The sequence below is a fragment of the Theobroma cacao genome, chromosome 3 (genome assembly GCF_053813885.1).
Source record: "Theobroma cacao isolate CCN51 chromosome 3, ASM5381388v1, whole genome shotgun sequence".
Lineage (NCBI taxonomy): Eukaryota > Viridiplantae > Streptophyta > Magnoliopsida > Malvales > Malvaceae > Theobroma > Theobroma cacao.
Window position 1 is genome coordinate 44,404,199 of NC_142641.1, and position 20,061 is coordinate 44,424,259.

General features: G+C 35.1%; 4 protein-coding genes across 5 annotated transcripts; 1 reads left to right on the forward strand and 3 right to left on the reverse strand.

The window, feature by feature from the left end:
* Positions 1–1,201: 1,201 nt before the first annotated feature.
* On the reverse strand, positions 1,202–2,379 carry LOC18606496 (protein LURP-one-related 11-like). Its single transcript, XM_007040122.3, has 3 exons — positions 2,054–2,379; positions 1,710–1,946; positions 1,202–1,604 (listed from the first exon to the last, which is right to left on the reverse strand). Exons 1-3 carry the CDS (start codon positions 2,312–2,314, stop codon positions 1,470–1,472), a joined length of 633 nt encoding a protein of 210 aa, XP_007040184.2. The 5' UTR covers positions 2,315–2,379; the 3' UTR covers positions 1,202–1,469.
* A 3,418-nt stretch (positions 2,380–5,797) lies between these two features.
* LOC18606497 (LURP-one-like protein (DUF567)) lies at positions 5,798–6,803 on the reverse strand. The gene is made up of 3 exons (XM_007040123.3): positions 6,511–6,803; positions 6,193–6,411; positions 5,798–6,076 (listed from the first exon to the last, which is right to left on the reverse strand). Exons 1-3 carry the CDS (start codon positions 6,742–6,744, stop codon positions 5,942–5,944), a joined length of 588 nt encoding a protein of 195 aa, XP_007040185.3. The 5' UTR covers positions 6,745–6,803; the 3' UTR covers positions 5,798–5,941.
* A 3,089-nt stretch (positions 6,804–9,892) lies between these two features.
* On the reverse strand, positions 9,893–10,695 carry LOC18606498 (heavy metal-associated isoprenylated plant protein 39-like). Its single transcript, XM_018117272.2, has 3 exons — positions 10,573–10,695; positions 10,413–10,491; positions 9,893–10,309 (listed from the first exon to the last, which is right to left on the reverse strand). The coding sequence occupies exons 1-3, from the start codon at positions 10,579–10,581 to the stop codon at positions 10,128–10,130; spliced, it is 270 nt and encodes an 89-aa protein (XP_017972761.2). The 5' UTR covers positions 10,582–10,695; the 3' UTR covers positions 9,893–10,127.
* Positions 10,696–11,804: 1,109 nt separating this feature from the next.
* Positions 11,805–15,330, forward strand: LOC18606499 (uncharacterized). Of its 2 annotated transcripts, none has more exons than XM_088804245.1 (6): positions 11,805–12,380; positions 12,611–13,104; positions 13,509–13,701; positions 13,779–13,843; positions 13,928–14,138; positions 14,410–15,330. In XM_088804245.1, the coding sequence occupies exons 1-6, from the start codon at positions 12,231–12,233 to the stop codon at positions 14,773–14,775; spliced, it is 1,479 nt and encodes a 492-aa protein (XP_088660371.1). In that variant the 5' UTR covers positions 11,805–12,230; the 3' UTR covers positions 14,776–15,330. The 2 variants fall into 2 exon arrangements, with proteins under 2 accessions (XP_088660371.1, XP_007040187.3); XM_007040125.3 differs by having other exon boundaries at positions 11,808–12,380; positions 12,539–13,104.
* The last annotated feature ends 4,731 nt before the right edge of the window (positions 15,331–20,061 follow it).

Consider the following 20,061-nt stretch of genomic DNA (forward strand, 5'->3'; position numbering starts at 1 on the left):
GCATTCACATAGTGGCTTTCCAAAATGTAGGTAAGTCTATTTTATTCATGTTTTGATTCTTGTCCTCCCATAATTTCCTTTTTGTTGTTCCCATCTCTTTCAAAAGATTGTCATGGTGACATTTTCCATTAATATAATTATTTCATTTTTTTGCTAAAAATTACACTCACAAATTAATGAGTTCTTGTTACTCTTTGCTAGCAGAATTAAGATTTTCTTGTCTTTCTGTATCTTTCATTACCCAGGACTTGTACGTTAAATCTGTAAACAAGTCTGCCAGATCGTGAATTGTTACCGTTGTCGCCCAAATTGTTGTGCCCCGGACCCTTTTTTTTTTTTTTTTGTCTGGATATTGTGCCAACAATTCAAATTAGGATTAGAGGTATGAATTTTGGATTAAAAATGTGAATTTGTAATAAACGGTATTAAAGTTTATCAAAATCTCTATTAATATGAAAAGATGTAAAATCTTGATATACTTGAATTAAGGGAGTCATTTTTTTGTAATAAGCAAAAGAATTAATATAACAAGGATATTACGTAATAGAGTAGAGTAAAAATATTACGGATAGTATAATAAAAATATTGTATAATTGGATGAGATGAAATATTATGAATTTTATATAAAAGAGATGATATATGTTGGGGAATATAAATAAAGGTTTTTTTTTCACTTGGTAAATATTTATTTTTTATTTAAAATATATTTTTTAAATTGAAAATATGTGATGATAATATTTATACATTTTTTAATGATTATTAGTGCTTCAGGTTCGGGAGAACTTTGAGATTTCCGAGAAAGATCCTGGTTCGGTGATCAGTTTTGGCTTGGGTGGGCACCTGTCTTTTGTAAATCACAAGTTTTCCAAAAACGGGTACGTCAGTTTCGGTAGGCTGTTGGGTTTCGGCGTGTCCGAGCAGGGAAATTTCGCAGGTCAGACGAAGAAAATCACATACACGTGTCAATAAAAATGTGGGGTCGCCCTTCGGGCTAGGCCAGCAGCCTTGGCAAGTTCATATTGTCAGTTTCTAATTGATGGATGCCATTTTTTTTGTAATCCTGTCTGTAAAAGGGTGAACAATAAGCTTAATTTGATTGATCTGACCAATGCCGTAGGATTAAAATTTATTATACTAGACCTAAATTTTTTACATACTCCAAAAAATATTCATTTTACATGCTAAGAACAACAACCATAAATTCAACAAGGAAGCTAAAGAACACTTTATATACACATGTGAAAATGAAGCAAAGAAGCTAGCCGGTCACTATCTTTCAAGCTTACTCTATGTTGCAACCATGGCCTCGGGGAAAACTATGGAGGTCTTTCCTCCGTATACAACTCTTGTACTCTACATTGGGGAGTGAAGTCAAGTCAGGCAGGCAGAAATGGGTCTTACATTGGGTGGAGAACTGCTGAAAATTCCCTCCGAATCGTTTCTGAAGAAAAGAACTTTCAAAAGCTGATTCACAGTCTATGATGAATAAGTCCATAAACAGTTACCAAAGCCATGATAAGGGAATGATCTACATGCTGCTCAACTTCCAAGGTTAATACATCCTCCCCTAATAGAACCCCAGAAGATGACTGCTTCCTCTTTGCCTACACAAAGATCACAATCAGAACCAGCAAACTTTCAGTCATGAAAGAAATTAATAAGAACAGAAGAGTATTAGCTCCTGCTAAATCTAGGCCAAGAGTACTCACCTCGGCTGCTAGTTTTCCGTTTCCTTGTGTTATTTTAAAAGCTGATTTACCGGCCATGCCTGTTATTGTGTAGCAGCTTGCTTGGCCATTATCACAACAGATAATGATGACTTGACAGGATAGATTTCCTTTAAGAATATTTCTGAAGTTCTTTCTCACTTCAAACTGCAGCTTCTCAGAATTCAGATTCAAATCATTGCTTCTATCGCCCACCCATCTTTTGAAAAACCATTGATTCTGCAAAAGGTATTAATTGTAATAAGTAATCAGACAGGAAGAACATCAATTTCATAGTTGCATATGTTTCAGGCTCCAATTAACCATAAGTTTCAACTTTTAAATACCTTTCTTAGTATCGTGAAGAGAACTTTGCCTTGAAGATCCATGAGGCAAACTTCATCGCTGGATTTTTTATCATAATTATCAACTCGATAAACAATCTCACCGTTTTCATTATAGACAGTGCATCCATTTCCTTGCATCACAAGGGATTTCATCCATACGGTGAAAGTTTCTCTCCTTGAAGTGACATATGAAGAAGAAGAGGAAGAGGAAGGAACAGCTGCAGCAGCGGCTGCAGCTGCAAGAGGATGAACCTTGATCATCTGAGAAATGAGATATTTGGGTTTGTTCCCCCACGTCAAAAAAGTGCTGGTGCTTTTAAACGACTCAAGAGACTTAGTCAATGTAGCTGATCCATATTATGGGAAAAAGTACATGAATGTCAAGCCCGAAAAATGAGAAAAAGTAACCAAATAATTGAATAAGGGAGTTCACATCTCGCAGGTTCAATGGTCGAATGAAGTTACCACGTTTATGGTATGCATCTCCGTTTTTGCACTGTGCATGTATTAGGAAATTAGCTTGTACTAGCTAATGAGATTCCCCTTCCCTTGTTTAAACTGTTTTTGACTTCCTCTAGAACTGCTAGATAAAGTACCAAAACAAGCATAACAAGAAACAAAATCCTCCTCACCAGCCTTTGATTAATTAATTCTCCACCCACGATTGGTCTCTATCACCTGATGAAAACGTTGAATTCCACTCAACATGACAATGCGCATGTTGTTACTAGTACTACTATCATCTTTTTCTTCCAAACCCAAATGCATTGAGGGAATGAGCATGACGTGGGTGCTTTTTGCAGCAATGACTAAATTCAACCGAAAGGGAGCCCTTCTTGTTTGACGACTTTACTAAATATACAGTGGGCCAACAATTGGATTATATCATTCGGTTTTTGATCATCATATGCCATTTTGCCAGCAAAAAATTGCAGGCTACTTGTCAAGGAATCTGATACTGAAAATTAAAAAATATAGATATTTCATACTTACGGAACAAGTATTTCCATGGAGAAAAAAGAAAAAACTATATATTTATGTCACCTTAGTTAGTAGCTTTGTTTTTAATTAGATATGGCAATAGATTTTTTTTTTGAAAAGCAGAAATAGGATCCTTTCGTAAAAAAAAAAAAGTAAAATTATTACCATCTGATACATTATAATAGATATCTTGATATCCGATACCTTATATTATTTTATTCGATTAAGTAAAAATAGAATATCTTATAAGTAAGTTTTGATAATAAAAAATTACTATTAGATCTAGGTAGAGTTCTTATAGTAATCTTAAAGGCGAACTTAATTATAAATAATAATTTTAATATTAAATTTGATTTTTTTATATTACTTTTACTTATAATTTATTTATAATTAATGTAATATTTATTAAAATTTATAATTAATTTTTTAAATATATTTATTATTTTAATTTTATATTATATAAAATTTGATTTAAATTTATTTTTATTTCAAGTTTGAGTTTTTTCACAAATATTAATAATTGAGTTTGGATATTACATATTAATGTTTAATCGAGCAGAATATGAATAATTAAACTTTAATTAGATCTAAGATTGAATATCTTAAAATTAACGGGTACCTTATTTACTCCCATTTCTAGATTTAATAAGAGAAGAAGAACTATCTTGTTTAAATGCTTTTCAATGTTTAACATTTAACGATATAATTGAGCTCAAATTCCAAAGCAGGAATATATTAACTTTTTAATGAAAAGAATGTGATTCTCGAGCTACCCTTCTGTTTGGCCATTCACATTTATGCATGTGTGTCGCGGGAAAGGGTAGAGATGGAAACTTCTGTCATATTTTTTCTTTCAAAATTTCTTAATTGGGTTAATTAATACGGGCAATGGGTTGATTAGGGCAAATTTGGGAAATTTAAATGATTATTTAGAATAAGATTTATTTAATTCTTGAGATCTGCTAAATTTTTATTAATAAAAGCTGTACGGAGGTAAACATGAAGGAATTAAAAAAACAAATTAAGGTAAAAAAAAATATAAATCAGCATGATATTATTTGATTGACTAATTAACCCAATTAGGGTAAGGTGGGGACCAGGTCAGATGAAATCCTAGATGGCGTCTTGGTTCTATTCTCTTGTATTATTATTATTTTTCAATTGTTTAAATTTTAATTAATTTAGCATTTATATATTATATTATATATGTTTCATCATGTACAAGAAGAATATACAACTATTCTCGTATTTATTAAATTTTTTTATTTTTCAACATGTTTAATTTGAATATTCCATATATTGGGCATGACCACGCTAAAACAATTAAAGCACAAGTAATTTAATATTAAAATAATATAATTTAATATAAGATTAGCCTTAATTAAGTGATCAATAATGTATTATGCGTACCTAAATAGTTTATTGTGGGTACATTGAATGGTTGCTACATATATCAAATCACAAATATCAAACTAAATAAGGTTAGAATGGATCAAGTTAATTAATTTACAGCAAAATTAACCAAAAGCTAGCTAAATGAACAGTATTAATAAAAAAAAAAAGTTGATAGTTATGAATACATATGAATATTCATTGTATTTCATAACATCCAATGTATCTCCTCATATCCAATGTACATATTTATATTGATATATCCATATTTTTTTTATTTTATTCAATATATATACATTCTTATATATTAAGTTCATCATTTCTATTTATGTAAATTCATTTTTCCATTATCTATGTGTACTTATAAGTAAAGGCATTGTGGTTGATAGTAGATATATTGAAACAAGAAATGAAATAAATTTTTTTTTTATATTTTTATTACTTCTTCTTAATATATTTTTTTTAAATTTATGTTTCACACCATTGACTAAATTTTTAATTATAATAATTTACGGTATGTTAAATTGGGAGTTCCAATATAACGTGTGAAGTATGAAAGACACGAGGGGCCAGCGTCCAGCCGCATGTGATCGATATTATGCACAGAAAACAGCACACCGGCAAGCGAACTAATTGCAGCTTTTTGGGGCACTGCCATGGCTTGGTGAGCTTGCGGTTGTGGACTAGCACAGTACACTCTATATCTACACATTTTCGTTTGATTTAATTAATAAAACAGTAGTTCAAAATTCCTTGGATCACTGACAAAAATACAATGAGGATGTACACGGCTATGGAAAATGAGTTAAGTTTCACATCAAAGGCAGGTTAGTCAGAGAGATTGTGCTGATCACGTCTTATTGATCTCTTGAATCTCATTGCAGGGTTATTTTTTTTTTATTGCATCAACCATATGCATTATTTTCCACTTGATTTGGGATATATTCTTCGAGATCAGTAGAGATAACATTATATCTTGTTCTATATATATATATATATATATTTATATCCAAACTTATTCTACCTGAAGGTTCATATATAGTTCCAATTTTAGGAGTCCCTATTTTAGTAATTACCTGGCAGGGTAAGTGCTAGACATGAAAAGATAAATTCTTAGAGCCTTCTAAAAATTGATTGAGTATTTCAAACTAGTAATAAACAATGTCTCGAAAAAAATCATCACGTGTGTATGGAGTTTTTAACAAAATATTCGTATTTTAACTGATTTCCATTATAAAATCTAATTTATCATTTCTCTTCTTTTCCTACCTTTTTCCTCCTATACATTCGTTGATCTATCAATTACAATAACAAACCTAGGTTATTGGTTTTCCATCGTAAGGAAATACCAGACTTCAAATGGATAAAATCTGAAACAAAACAAAGAAATGAGACTATATATATATATACACAAACTTGTATATAGCTGGAGTAAGCCTACATTGTATACGTGTACACATGCTTCACTTGCTTAATTAGTTGCTTTCTCGAAAATTTATGCCTGGAATCATCGATCTACAATCTCCTGTTTATCAACCCATAAACGGTCACAAGAGCAACGATTAGGGAATGATCAATATAGGGTTCTACCTCCAAAGTTAATACATCATCTCCTAACACCACCCCGGAAGATAATTGCTTCTGCTTCACCTGCAATATTAACCATGGTGAAAGATTGTCAGTGACGACGACATTACCATGGGATAACTTATCTTTTCTATATAATGACTTAATCATAGAAATTTAAAGTCTTGGTGTTTAATTACCTCTGCTACAATATCTCCAGCTATGTTTACTATCTTAAATCCTTGTTTGTTGCGACCTAAGCTAACTATCCAGTACTTGTTCAAGCCCATAGTAACTTGATAAGCTAAATCTCTCCGGAGAATCCTCCAGTATTTCTTAACTTGAAAGTATGGCTTTTCCTTCTCTGTGCCAGTAAAGTTCCCTCTATGGCCATTCCAACATCCAAAAAGCTGAAGTTTCTGGAAAAACAGTCAAAGGTGAGAAATCAAGAGTCTTTCCAGATAATCAAGAATATAGATGTTTATTCTTTATAAGATGTTTAGTTGCATCTATAGTACCTTTTTTAGTATGGTGAAGAGAACTTTGCCTCGCAGGTCCATGAGATGAACTTCACTGCTACCCTTGCTGTCATAGTTTTCAACACGATAGACAATCTCCCCTTCTGAATCAAAGACGGTGCAACCATTGGTGTGACATACAAGAGATTTCATCCATATAGTGAACGTTTCTCTTCCTGCAGAACCCATACTGCAGGGATCCGAAACGGATGCTTGGGGATGAACCTTAGCCATTTTGAAAGGTAGTTAAGAAAGTTGGGGTTTGAAGATGATCAGAAAGGCCGGCAAGAAGTTATATCTATGCTCCTATCCTTAGGAACCGAGTTGTAACTTAAATGATTAAAGAAAACAATGCAATGTCACAGTCATGGAGTCCCATAAAATAATCGAAAACTAAAAAAAAAGAGTAAAATAACATTTAAAAAAAAGAAAAAAAAACATTTTAAGCTTCTCAGTTAACTTTCAGTGATCTTTTGTGTACCTAAGCCTCCTAAAAACGCATATTTGTTTATTATTAAACAATGCCATCATGTGGTGGCTCAGAAAGAGGATATTAGTTCATCTAGAGAATATTTCGGCAGAGGAAATTCAATGCACGTTTAAAGCATGCTCTCTGAACAGAACAGGGTTTTTTAACTCAGCAAAGATCAACCCTTTTGAGCCTATCTTCCTAGTAGTTCTAATTTTTTTTTCAAAGTGTATTATTAAGCATTTGGATTTGTTGATGTCATGAAGAAAATGGACCTGAAATATAGTATTTGTTTCAGTTCCTATCTTTGATCAGATCCTTATCGGTTCAATGATTTAATTATTTTATATGCTTTTTCATATACTTCTCTGCTGCTACTACATACATCAACCAAACTCCAAGATTATCTTCAAGGAAAATAAGATAAACAATCAACTATTCTACTACAAATTTTCTACGAAACTTAATCCCAAGCTGCTGACATATTGTTCTGGAATTAGTACTCATCATGATGGGTTGAGTTACTTTGGTTTTAATTAGCCATTACCATTGACCATTGTAATAGAGACTGCCTTAGCCAACTAGAACTAGTATAAGTTCAGGTACATTGGGGACTGCTTCAGGAATCCGATTCCCGATCTTTTAATTAAGTTTTTAATTACGTGGATTAAAGGGACGAAGAATGAGATAAATGAAGAAACAGTTAAAAAACAATAAATATTCGATATTAATAGTAGCAGCAAGCAATTTAATATACAGCGTCTGCGTCCGATCTTTAGACGAGCAGGCTGCCACACTGACATCACATCCCACGTGGAAAGAAGCATTTTACACGTGGATGAACCACCTACTACTTAACATATCTGCCACCGCATATTTTGCCTTCAATTACTGGATTAGACCTTCTAGCCATAAAATTACTAACAGAAATTTATTAGCAAACAAAAGCAATAATATCACTGACTTTTTGGGAAAACAAAAGCATTCTTGCGTTATCCCTGAATGGAGATGGAAATCATTTAAAGCCATTGACTTTTTTTTTTTTTAATTCTATGGATTTTTTTGAAAAGAAAAACAAAAAATCACTTCAACTTGAGTTGATCCCACGTTTTTTTTTTTTTGAAGATTTAACATATACAGGTGAACCCATGAAGTAACTATAGATTAATTAATTAAGTCAACCCAACATAATTAAAGTAAAGTATGACTTTGATTATTAAATCTAAGGGATTAGCTATACGATAAATTTAATAATTTGTATTCTCCACTATAAACGGAAGGCATTCCATTATTATATGTTTTAATTTTATTTTAAATTATCACTTTTCTTGAAAATTATAGTTTAAAATTGCATATTCCGTATGTATATTTGACTTGTGGTTGTTTATATAAAGCTTTTGCAATGTCAGCTCAATTTTGGAACAGTAAGGTTTGGGCCTCGTCATCCCTGCTGAAATAGCGAAAGCATGAAGCAGCTAAACCACAACAAATGGGCCACACTCGACCCACCCTACTTAACCGGAACTCTTCTCCAATTGGGCTTCAGCCCTTAACCATTAACATCACCATTCCAGCACCTTTAACCACAGTGACTGCATTTCAAAATGTTTTGGAAAGCCTTGAAACTTTAAATTTACCATTTTATCTTCTGGAATAAATAGTTAAATATTAAAAAAGTAATATTTAACTATGTGTCAATGATGACATACACATCATTGCTTAGTATTTCCCCCATTAAAAATTGGGTTTTGTGAGTTGCGACAGACTTTATGTCTACGATGACAAACACATCACCCTAGATGAAATTTATTGATCTTTACACTTCATACCACTATAAGGTGGCAGATCATTACGTGTACTTTTTACCCTGACCAGTAAATGCCTTTGCCTTTCTTATTTGCTCGACCTTTTTAGCTCCAAAGAATGTAATCTCTCCAAAGTTTGTGTCAATGCTTTGAAGGTCCGCATTCAAATATAATTACTTAGTGGAATGCATAGCAATCTAATGGATTCCAGGCAGATATCACCATTTTTGAACCGTCTATTTTTATCAGGTGCTGCCATATAATATTTGTCTGGAGCTGAACTTTTGCAGCATGGTTGACCGTGGAAGTATGTTGGTTTATGATGATGATTACACTCAATTTTATGTTATGATTGACTGTTTTTTATCATCAAGTTGTATGCTTTTGGACAATCATTTTAAGTGTAATCTGATGTCTGTTGATGCTGCCGTATACCAGTTTTCTGCCCATTCTTAGTGTCATTTCCCCACGCCTTGGGCTCTAAATATGGAGGAACAGAACACACGAACACGGGCTTTTAGATTAATTAACGTTGAGCATTGTCTTGATTCTTGCTTATTATATGTTGTCCAACTAATCTAATTTAAAATCAAAGAGAGAGATGGGTTTCATTCAATATGTATGTTTTCATCAGCAAGCACGGCAAGGAAGAAAACTAGCTAGCTCAAAACATATCTACTAAATGTTGTATTCAAGGGGAGAGAATGCCTTCTGCATTCACCATTCGTTTTGGCTTTTGCCATGCATTTCTCTGCAACGTAAGGACAAAGATTTGATCTCTTGCGTGGTCCATTTTGATAAAAAACTAACTAATTCCAAATATTCATGGAATGAGCTGCAAATCCTAGTAAACTTGTGATAATCAAATCCGATCTATCTTATTGCTTTGATACAGAATAAGAAATGTTCCTTCAGTTGAGACATTCAAATGTGACAGTCACAAAATTCCTCTGGTTTCACATTTACTTCCACGTAAAGATGGTTGGACTGGTAGGGGGATGGTCAGTGAGAGTTGGTCGCCCTGCCGTCGAGTGGCAGTAAATGTAAACATTTGTACATTGGCTGCAATCAACCACCATGAATTTCCTTTCCAACAGGGTATTCTTTTCTGGCAGTTGAACAGAACTTCTGATGAAATTATACATCAAATTTAACTTTGAATTGCATTTGATTACTCAAAAGTAAAACAGTAAAATAGTACTAACAGATGATTGTTGATGGAATATGCTGGCATGTTTAGTCACAGCCAAGCTAAAAGGATGTACAAACAACACACTCTTCGATTTCTATAGATAATACAGAAAAGGGTAAGGACTAGCCGTCTAGGGGCAAGTAAATCTTTGTCAGTTCATTTCATCGTCCTTTTCATCTTTTTTCTCATCTTTCTTCTCTTCCTTAGCTGGTCCCACTGTAACAATCTCTACTTTCCCTATTTTCTTTAGTTTTTTGGCTATTGCAACCGTGTCCATCTCTCCAATGATAGTCAGCTTTTGCTCCTTCAAGTCCGCCGCAATTGAATCAACGCCTGTTCAACAACGTTTGTCATATTGCAATACTCTCATTCAGAAATTTACATGTTTCAGGAATAAAATTAGAACCCAAAAAGAAAGAAAACTTTTGCTGATTACCGTAAATGTTGGCAACAGTCTCTAGGGCTTTCTTCTTTGTCTTTTCATCATTCATGGTCATTATCTTCAAGACTACCTTCTGCAATGCAAGATTAAAGGTCATGTCCTAGAAACAGTATATTTGTGATAAGGAAAGGACGAGAAATAAAAAAAAAAATGCCTGAGCCATCTGAGGATGTTGATCAGGATATGCAGGGAGTAGAGGCAACAGAACTAAGTGGCAGCTAGATCAGCATTGAATATCAGAACTCAATACAAAAGGCCTCAAGGAAGGATGTTGCACATTTATATGTATAGGGCTCTGACAAACTGGCAGTGGCTTAGATCAGCAAGTAATGTAGTCAATGATGTCGCCCACTCTGACAACCTTTTTCAGGCTTTTCTATGGATCCTACTCTGCAAGTAATGACCAATGAGTTAAATATTCCCAATCTGAGTTTACAAGCAACAACTTTCCTTTTAAATTTATTATAGTTATTGCATATTTACACCATAATTGGTATCAAACTAATAATTGGAAATGATTCTTGTTAATTTATTTGGCTCCAGATTCCTGAAACCATTTTCTTATGTACACTTCATTCTTCATTTTCTGAACCAATTCTCTCTGCTGGTAACCTTATTTGTAGTCCAACCGACATCAATCGGAGACATTATTGGAAGATTACCCCTCAAAACACTCAACCCCAAACAAATTATTCAGAGGAACAAGATTGCAACCACTAATGATAACAAGTGTTTTGCTGTCTTTTGCTGACTCTTGGGAGAGTCACAGACCAAATAATAGACTAATATAATACATAAAAGCTCAAGCAGTTTTTTCACTGAACCAGAAGTTGGAGAAGAACCAAGGAATATTCATCGGATTAATTTGAGTGCAAAGGGGTTATTGGTAGCAATTTTCATTTAAGAACATGTACGTGCCTGACTTATCAGACTGCAATATCTCTGATGTGGACCCTGCAGACTTTTCCATTCTTGACCTCGCTTCTTACACTAGAAAAGCTGGGCCACCTTTCTGTCCTTCAATTGACAACAATCTTTCAGCCAACTTAGGCGCATCAGTCGGTGAAGACCAAACTTATGGCAACCATATGCACTATGTCTTGAAGATGCCTGGCTAGCTCATTTGCAAAGACAGTAATACTAGTAAATAGTTGTTGAGAAAAGCGCCACCTTTACTGGTAAATGCCATTTAGATACAAGTAGAGGAGGCTTCTTTAGTCAAAATTAACTTCAAAGGTTATGATGGGTAAGTTTAAACATATAAGATCCTATGACTTTCTCCAAATGGAAAATCATCAGCTCTTTCTTAATGCTTCAGAAGGTAAATTTTTTAAAAAGCATTTAGAGTAATTTTCTGCTAACAGTAAGCTAGGCAAAAGTCATTAGAGATGCTTGTATTTTTGCACACAGGAATTCCCATGGTCCCAACACTCCACTTGCTTTCTGCCGTCTGGTATTGTCCACTGAGAACCAATTATGATGATTGCAATGGTAAATCTGCCAGTCCTAGAAAATACCAAGGCTTTTTTAACGGAGAGATCTTGGATGCTGGTCTCAGACTCTCAGTTATCTCATGTTCAACTCTTTTGGCCATTAGCTAACCACATGTATCCCACCAAAATACCATCCTTCACCGCTTAAGAAATGTTTCTCTTTGCCAAAATTTTGTACTAAAACGTTTATTGGTGAGGAAGCAAGCTTTATCAACCGGCAAACCGAAGCTGCATCAGTTTTTTGGTGACAGTTTGGTGAAACAAGAAGAGAGTAAGCGGAAGGACTCTGACGTAAAAGCTGCAATCCAGTAAAGAATTCATGTTGCACGGATCTGGACTGGCTAGACATGTCTTGGAGATGCCTTTCTGGCGGCCTCCATTGAAAAGAAAACCTGCAACAACTGCAGCTCTTCTCTTTTTAACTGTTCTCCTCGTGGCTGCCTTTACATCTTCCTCATGGATTGACACTGTAAGTACTGAAATTCCCACAAGTACTTAAGGTGTCGTACTATTTTCTTTCTAGTAACTGGATTGGAAAACCCATTTTTCAGAATCTTCTTGGTAGTTTGTGCAATTTTTAATTCATGTTTAGTTGAGCTGCTCTTTTTTTATTTTTATTTTTTGCAGTCTAGTTTTTTAACTGAGAATTTAAGAAATAAGACTATAATAATATCAGAAAAGCCGAAAATTCCGATACAGAAAATTGAAATCCCACTCGGGTGCACCAGCAGCAAAAACCAGACACAAACCTGTCCTACGAATTACCCCAAGACATTCCAAACAGAAGACCTTGACCCTTCATCCAACCATGTTTGCCCTGATTACTTTAGATGGATCCACGAAGATTTACGTCCCTGGAAAACCTCAGGAATCACCAGGGACATGGTGGAAAGAGCTAACAGAACAGCAACATTTCGCCTGGTAATCATTGGGGGCAAAGCGTACGTTGAAAACTACAGAAAAGCCATTCAGACAAGAGATGTTTTCACCATCTGGGGCGTTCTGCAACTCCTCAGGAAGTACCCCGGAAGGCTACCGGACCTGGAAATCATGTTTGACACTGAAGATAAGCCGGTAGTCAGATCAAGGGACTACCGTGGACCGAATGCGACGGGCCCACCACCATTGTTTCGGTACTGTGGAGATAAAGAAACGCTGGATATAGTGTTTCCTGATTGGTCCTTCTGGGGTTGGTAATGCCTTCTTTCACAATCCTCTCTGTCCCTTTTTGTTGTTCATTTCACGCTGTTTTCTGTTTGAAATTATTGTCGCTACATGCATGGTAGAAAGCAGAGCTCACACAAGTCTGCTCGAGATGTAGCCAAATGTGGTATTAAAGGCAGGCCTTACAAGTTTGGTAGTATATTAACAAATGGGTCCCCTGTTTCAAAAACTAAGTGACGTACCATTGGTAGGCCTCTGATAAGACTCGGTACAATTTGGAATGTTTCGGAAGTTAGAACTCTTAACTGATTGATACTGCTTTACTCTTTTAATTTTTGAGCTATTATAATTCTATAAATTGAAAATTTCAAGTTAACAGGTTGGTATCCATTCGTCTTTATTTACAAAAAGGGTTTGTGCTTTTTCATTTTAGGGCTGAGATAAATATAAAACCATGGCACAGCATATTGAAAGATGTTAGACAAGGAAATAATCAGACCAAATGGATAGACAGGGAACCATACGCCTATTGGAAGGGAAACCCATTCGTGGATGGGAAAAGGCAGGACCTTCTTAAGTGCAATGTCTCCGATCAACAAGACTGGAATGCCCGCCTATTTATCCAGGTAGAATTAGTGTAATTTTAAGCATAAGCTCTTGATTTATTCAAAAGAAATATCAAATTAATAGGCATAGTTTGCAGGATTGGATCCTTGAAGGCCAGCAAGGTTTTAAACAATCGAACGTGGCAGATCAATGCACATATAGGTATAATTCTGGTGTCAGAACAACAATACTGGTGTTAACTTGTCAATTAAGGTTACCAATTTGGGAAATTCATGGTTTTTGCAGGTACAAGATCTACATTGAAGGGTATGCATGGTCTGTTAGCGAGAAATATATTCTGGCCTGTGATTCTGTTACACTGATTGTACAGCCTCAGTACTATGATTTTTTCATGAGAAGCATGCAGCCTGTGGAGCATTACTGGCCTATAAGGGACGATGACAAGTGCAGGTCCCTTAAGTTTGCTGTGGATTGGGGCAATAATCACAAAAAGAAGGTAGCCATATCTAGGCTAAATTACTCATAGTCTATATTGTTTAGATTGAAAATGTAACTTAACAACAGAAAACTCAAAAACTAGAGGTAATTAAAACTTAATTATCTGAATAAAGCAGTTCAAATTTGAACTCTCAAGTACTTAAAGAGGCTATAATATCATGTGAAAGAACTATTTTGATCTTTAAAGTTTGAACTGGTAGATGAATACCAACCATTGGAATCTTTGCAATACCTTTCTGAAAATTGATATACATTCATGGATTTGGCAGGCACAGGAAATCGGAAAAGCGGCCAGTAGCTTCATGGAAGAGCAGCTGAAAATGGACTACATTTATGATTATATGTATCATCTGTTAAACGAGTATGCTAAGTTGTTAAAATTTGAGCCAAGAATACCTGAAGGAGCCGTGGAGTTGTGCTCAGAGGTCATGGCCTGTCATGCAGAAGGAATTGAAGGGCGGAAGAAGAAGTTCATGATGGAATCCTTGGTGAAAGGTCCTTCTGTTTCAAGTCCATGCACCCTGCCTCCTTATGAACCTCAAGCTCTTGCAGCATTTGTGAGGAGAAAAATCAATTCAATAATGCAAGTGAAGAAGTGGGAGAAAGGTTATTGGGACAGCCTCAACAAGCAATAGTGGAGTGGATGCCTAATCCTTTTGTTATATATAATCTAAGACAAAGTCTATCTAGGTTTATGCCCAATTTTAAGAAATATATGGGTCAAATAGAGAGTACATACAGTTTTTTTTTTTTTAATTGGCACCTCCAAATAAACCATTAGTGATTAGTAAGGGAAAAAAAAAAGGGAAAAAGCATTGTACTATCAGAACAATGTTAAAGTGAAGAAAAATGAAGCTGGGTCAGGTGAACTTGTTGGGTGTGGGTCGACTGAAGTTTGAGGCTGAGAGGGAGACCTATCCGTCTACAATGGGTTCCATTCTAGGGCAGGAAAGCGGTCCACTTGCAAAGTCGATATAACCAACCATTACTGGAAGGTATTGGACAAAAGGCAGTGGCTAGTGGCCAGAAGAACAAGAACCGAGGACCACAAGTCCACAACCGTGACATGAGAAGGCTCCAATTCCAAGCCACAACTATTTACTCTCTTTGAACAACTTTTTGAACCCAACTTCAATTATTTTCAGCATAGAGATTGAATTTAATTTTGAAATTCCCACCTATTGCCTTAATGATTCCATATTCGAAATTCTTCAACACCTCTGCTTCTGTGATCAGTGAACTTCAGCAGAAAGAAAAGCAGGATTTTAATCTTATTTTTGAGTTCTTAATTTTCTTACCCATCAAACTCGAGTTTTTTAGGATGAATTAGTTACCATACTTTTCTGGCAATCGGCATGAACGTGAAGTTTTGGTGTTGGAATCTGGGTAAAAGCCCAATTTGCCTTGAAACCCTGGATTGGCTTCATGGAAGAGCAACTGAAGCAACAACACAACAGCCGAAGATGCTTTTCGATTTTGATATTGGGCTTTGCCTTTAGGCCTTTTACCAAAATGAGCACCGAAACAACGGTCACATGCGAACATAAACTCAAAGGCCGTCATCAAAAGGGCTTTGGGACCACTACCAGGAATAAGACGTGGATACTTCATCACTGCATTGTCCCAAAGGCGTTAACGCGTCATGAATCACAGGGATTTCTGAGGGTCAGGACATTGAATTTGGTCTGTTATCTGTCAGAATCGACAAAATAATGAAACATAAAACCCCCCAAGTGAATGCGCAATGATCCCCCCTCCACCCCGGGGCCATTGCTGGGTTGCTGTCACGGGCAAGCCCAGGATTCCTACAGAGTACAGACAGATAAATGTCCTTGTTTCACAATGAACATCAAACACAGACCTCTTGAATGACTCCAAACGATCAAACCAAACCAAACCAAACCAAGCAATGGGACTCGAGAATTTCTGTTGTAAATGCTGAAAAAATGAGCTCCCCACACCCCACCCCACACCCCCCCCCAAAAAAAAAAAAAAAAGAAACGCATTAATCTTTGTGGTCCATAATCTATAGCTTTAGCCCAGTTTTTTTCTATGTTTCAAAATACATACAGTACACTACTTTTAGCAAATGGTGTGACTGAATATATACTTGGTCTTGTCCTTGTATGGAAATGAAAAGCAGATTTAAATTTTGACGAGATAAGACAAGCTGCGGCGGTTCAGAGCCTTGTCTGCCCACATTAATGCTAGAATTGACATAAGCTGCCAACTCTCAAATTTAAATACTAAAAAGTGTTATCCATATCATGACCAGTTGCGTAGCCCATTTTTTTGTGTTCTTATAGAAATTTGCTCCGAATTATTTGGACGGAAAAATCTTTTCCAACGGAGAATTTAAGTGTTAAAATCTATACTAAGATTTGACCACAACTCTTCTCAGTCACTGACTCACGTTTCATATCGGTTGAGTCGCTAGGCATCCCCTCGAAGCCTAGCTTGAAAATAAGCCCTCTCAACATTTATTGACTGACCCTCACCAAACCAACACCACCCTCCCTCTCCCCCCCGAAAAACTGCCGGGTGCCATAGGCCTTGGCTCGGGTTCGAGCCAGACCTACATGCCTCACAAAGGGGGTCAAGGTCATTTAACATGGTATGGGGGTATCATTAGAAAAAGTAAGCAACTTTAGGTTAGGCTAAAGCTCTTTTGTTAGTTGTAGTGTTAGATGTTAATTTCTTTGCTAACACTCGATTGTGTCGGTGGACAAATCGCCACTAATCGCAGTCCTTGTCGTGAACAAATCTTGATACATAGATAGATTTGTATGTCGTAGCGTAAGGTGGTTCCAAGAACCAATCATAACACAAACTTGAGCTGGGGACTATGAAAAAACATATAAAAAATAAATAAATAAATTCGAAAGCTTTGCCCGCTCTTTTACTATTCGCAATTTCAACACAATTTAGAAACTGTAACATCAAATTGGTTTAAAGGGGCCGTATGCAAAATATTATTTTAAGATTCAAACTGATGGAAACCTACAAGCAAATTTTACTAGTACATTAGACCTACCAAAATTTACCAAGAAAAAAGAACCCCACCAAATCTTGAAGGGGTCTTGGCTTTTAAGCGTTTAACCAAACTTTGAAACTTCTTGCTCTTGAATCCACTTAGCTCCTGAAGTAGACAGCTTATCTAATCCCACAGTGTCAAACCAGTAAATAAATCACTAATTCTTTTTATAATTAAAAAGAAAAGAAAATTTAAATTTTATCTTTTAAATAAGAGATATACATCAACTAATGAATCAAAAATTGGAATATAATTTTTAACTGCCATGTGAGAGAAGATTCAATGAAAATGGAAGTGCTTTGGTTCCTTCAATGCGATTTCCTTGCTCTTAAAAACAAAGGGTGTCAAGTAGGATTTGGGATTATATTATAAATTGACTAATAGACCAAAAGTCCATGATTAGGTGTTGGTATGGGCGCATAAACGTTTCAAAACTGAAATGATTCTTTGATTTGCTTTTACCCAATGTAAAATTCTAAGTAAAGGATGTGTAGTACACCAGGCTTGATGGTGTATGTCCTTTGTTTGCATTAACTTGAGCCTGAATCATTTTCAGAATACAGAAAAGAAAAAGCACTTGAGAAGAGGTGCTGGGGGGCAGAAAACCTAACAAAGAGGTCTTAAGAAACATGGAGGGTCGATTTTCTTTTCTTTCTTTTCTGTCCACCTTTAACATTATTTATGCTGAAAGAAATCAGTAAATGAAAAAACTTGCCGTCTAAGCACATGGAGGCTTTGAGAGAGGAACAGGGGGACCCCAAGTTCCATTCGATAAAGCACAACATAAAAACCTGTTTCAGCTTCTAAAATCCAAGGTCCACAAAATTTGTCTTGTGCTTCACCTTTTTTGTAAAATTAAACACTCAAGCCCCTGTAAAATCTGTCACAACTACATTGGCTAAAGGAAGGGGGGAAATTTTCATGTATTTCTTTTGACTTTAGTACCCAAAGGCTTTAACACTTGCCCAATCTCAAATGGGATTGAGGACAGCATATCACTAAAAATCGAAAATCATGAGGCTCGCCCTTTTCACCTTCCCTTTAAAACTACTCAACCCATAGAGTGTTTTTGCTTGGAAGCATTGTCCGTGACCACCCTTCAAGCTTAAACAATCTTCATGTCTTGTGTCACCCCTTTTGGACATACAAAAAAGGATTCACCATGTCATGCCAAACCAGAGAAGGCAGGCCCCCCCTCCTCCCCCTTTAAAAAAATCCTCAACTTAATAATTTTTAATGGTCCACACACATCACAACTTGCCACTTTAATCATGTGTATTTATTTAATCACATTTATGCTCAATCCATGACCATGAGACCATTCCAATTCCATACATTACACTATATCATATTTACTCATTTGTTCATGCAAATCTTTTTCCGGTTGTGGGTGTTTTTGGGTCCTTTCTTTTCATTCTCACTTTGAAGATAAAATTAAGATGGGAGTGGTTGTGTGTCCATGTCTTTGAATATTGTTCCATATAAGACCACATTGCTTGTCTATTGAATCTCATGGGTGACAACTGTAAAACCCTGTGACATATTTGGCTTTTGAGGCTTTAACAAAAGAGGCGCCTTTTAGCTCAGCTAAACAACAAAAGAAGGATTTAAAGCGAATGCTAATGTGAAGGTTTAGTCAAAATATAGGGTAATAAAAAACCTTAACTGCCTTTCTTTTATTATCTTTTAAGAAATTAAACAATTGTATTAAAATAGACAATATTTATTGTGCCTAACATGTGAATTCCCTTTTATAAATTGTGCCCATTTAGCATATTTGTTAACAATTGACATATCTAACATAAATTTTGCCCTTGTCACATATTTAATTTATGATTTAGAGATAAAGATTTCTCTCCTGCTTTAGAATGATTTTTTTGGTCCAAATTTCAAGGATATTTTAGTCTTTTTATTGAAAAGGTAGACCGTAGTGTTTTGGAGTTTCAATCGAGTCAAACCTGATGGATGTGTTAGATCACTGAATCACAGATCTCAGCTGCCCTTGATTCTTTACACGTTTTGAAGATCTCGTGATAATTAGGTGGGTACCATATTCGTGAGATGATAATCAGAAGACGCTCTGATTCTAATGTTGGCATTGAGAACGACGCACATGATCGCTGGCGAAATTTTCGGAGGGGCCCTCAGGTTTTTGCTTAAGCAGCACCACTAATCAATATGGCTTCCGATGGATTGAATAAAATTATGGAGCCTAGTTTTTGGGGATAATTTTTTATTTTTATTAAAAAACACTTTTTGAAAAGAAAAAAAATTGAAACATAGATACAAATAAAATAAGATTAGGTACTGGATTTGAGTTTACTTTTCTTGCTAAAAAGGGGGAATTAAAGACTTTGACCTTATAGGGATTGGGCATTTTAACTTCTCAAAGTAAATTATTTGACTAATTTGTCAATCCTAGAGATTAGCCCTAAGACAATTAAAGTCCATTATTAATGTTGTTATTGTTAAACTATTTCAAATTATTAAAGATAATTTTCAATATTTTCAAGGAGAAAATGAGAGAAAAAGACAAGTTATTTAAATATCATTTGTCTTTGGTATATATCTTTAATTGTACAACTCAAATAATGAATAAAAACTTTTAAATTATAGAAAAAAAGTCATAAATTAAAAAAAAACAATAATTATAAAGAATTTGTGAATATAACATTAAATTAAGCAACTGGCATTGTCAAAAATTATATAACTATACCATATTATTAGCGTTTAATATTTTTTATTTATCACCATTAAATAATCACTTCTTTATTTCTCAAACTATGGAAATTAAAAAATAAAAAAGTATATAATATTGTTTAAAATATTGTCACTGTGCATCCGTTATCAGCACGTTCGGAACCTGGCTGCGAGCAATTATCCATTT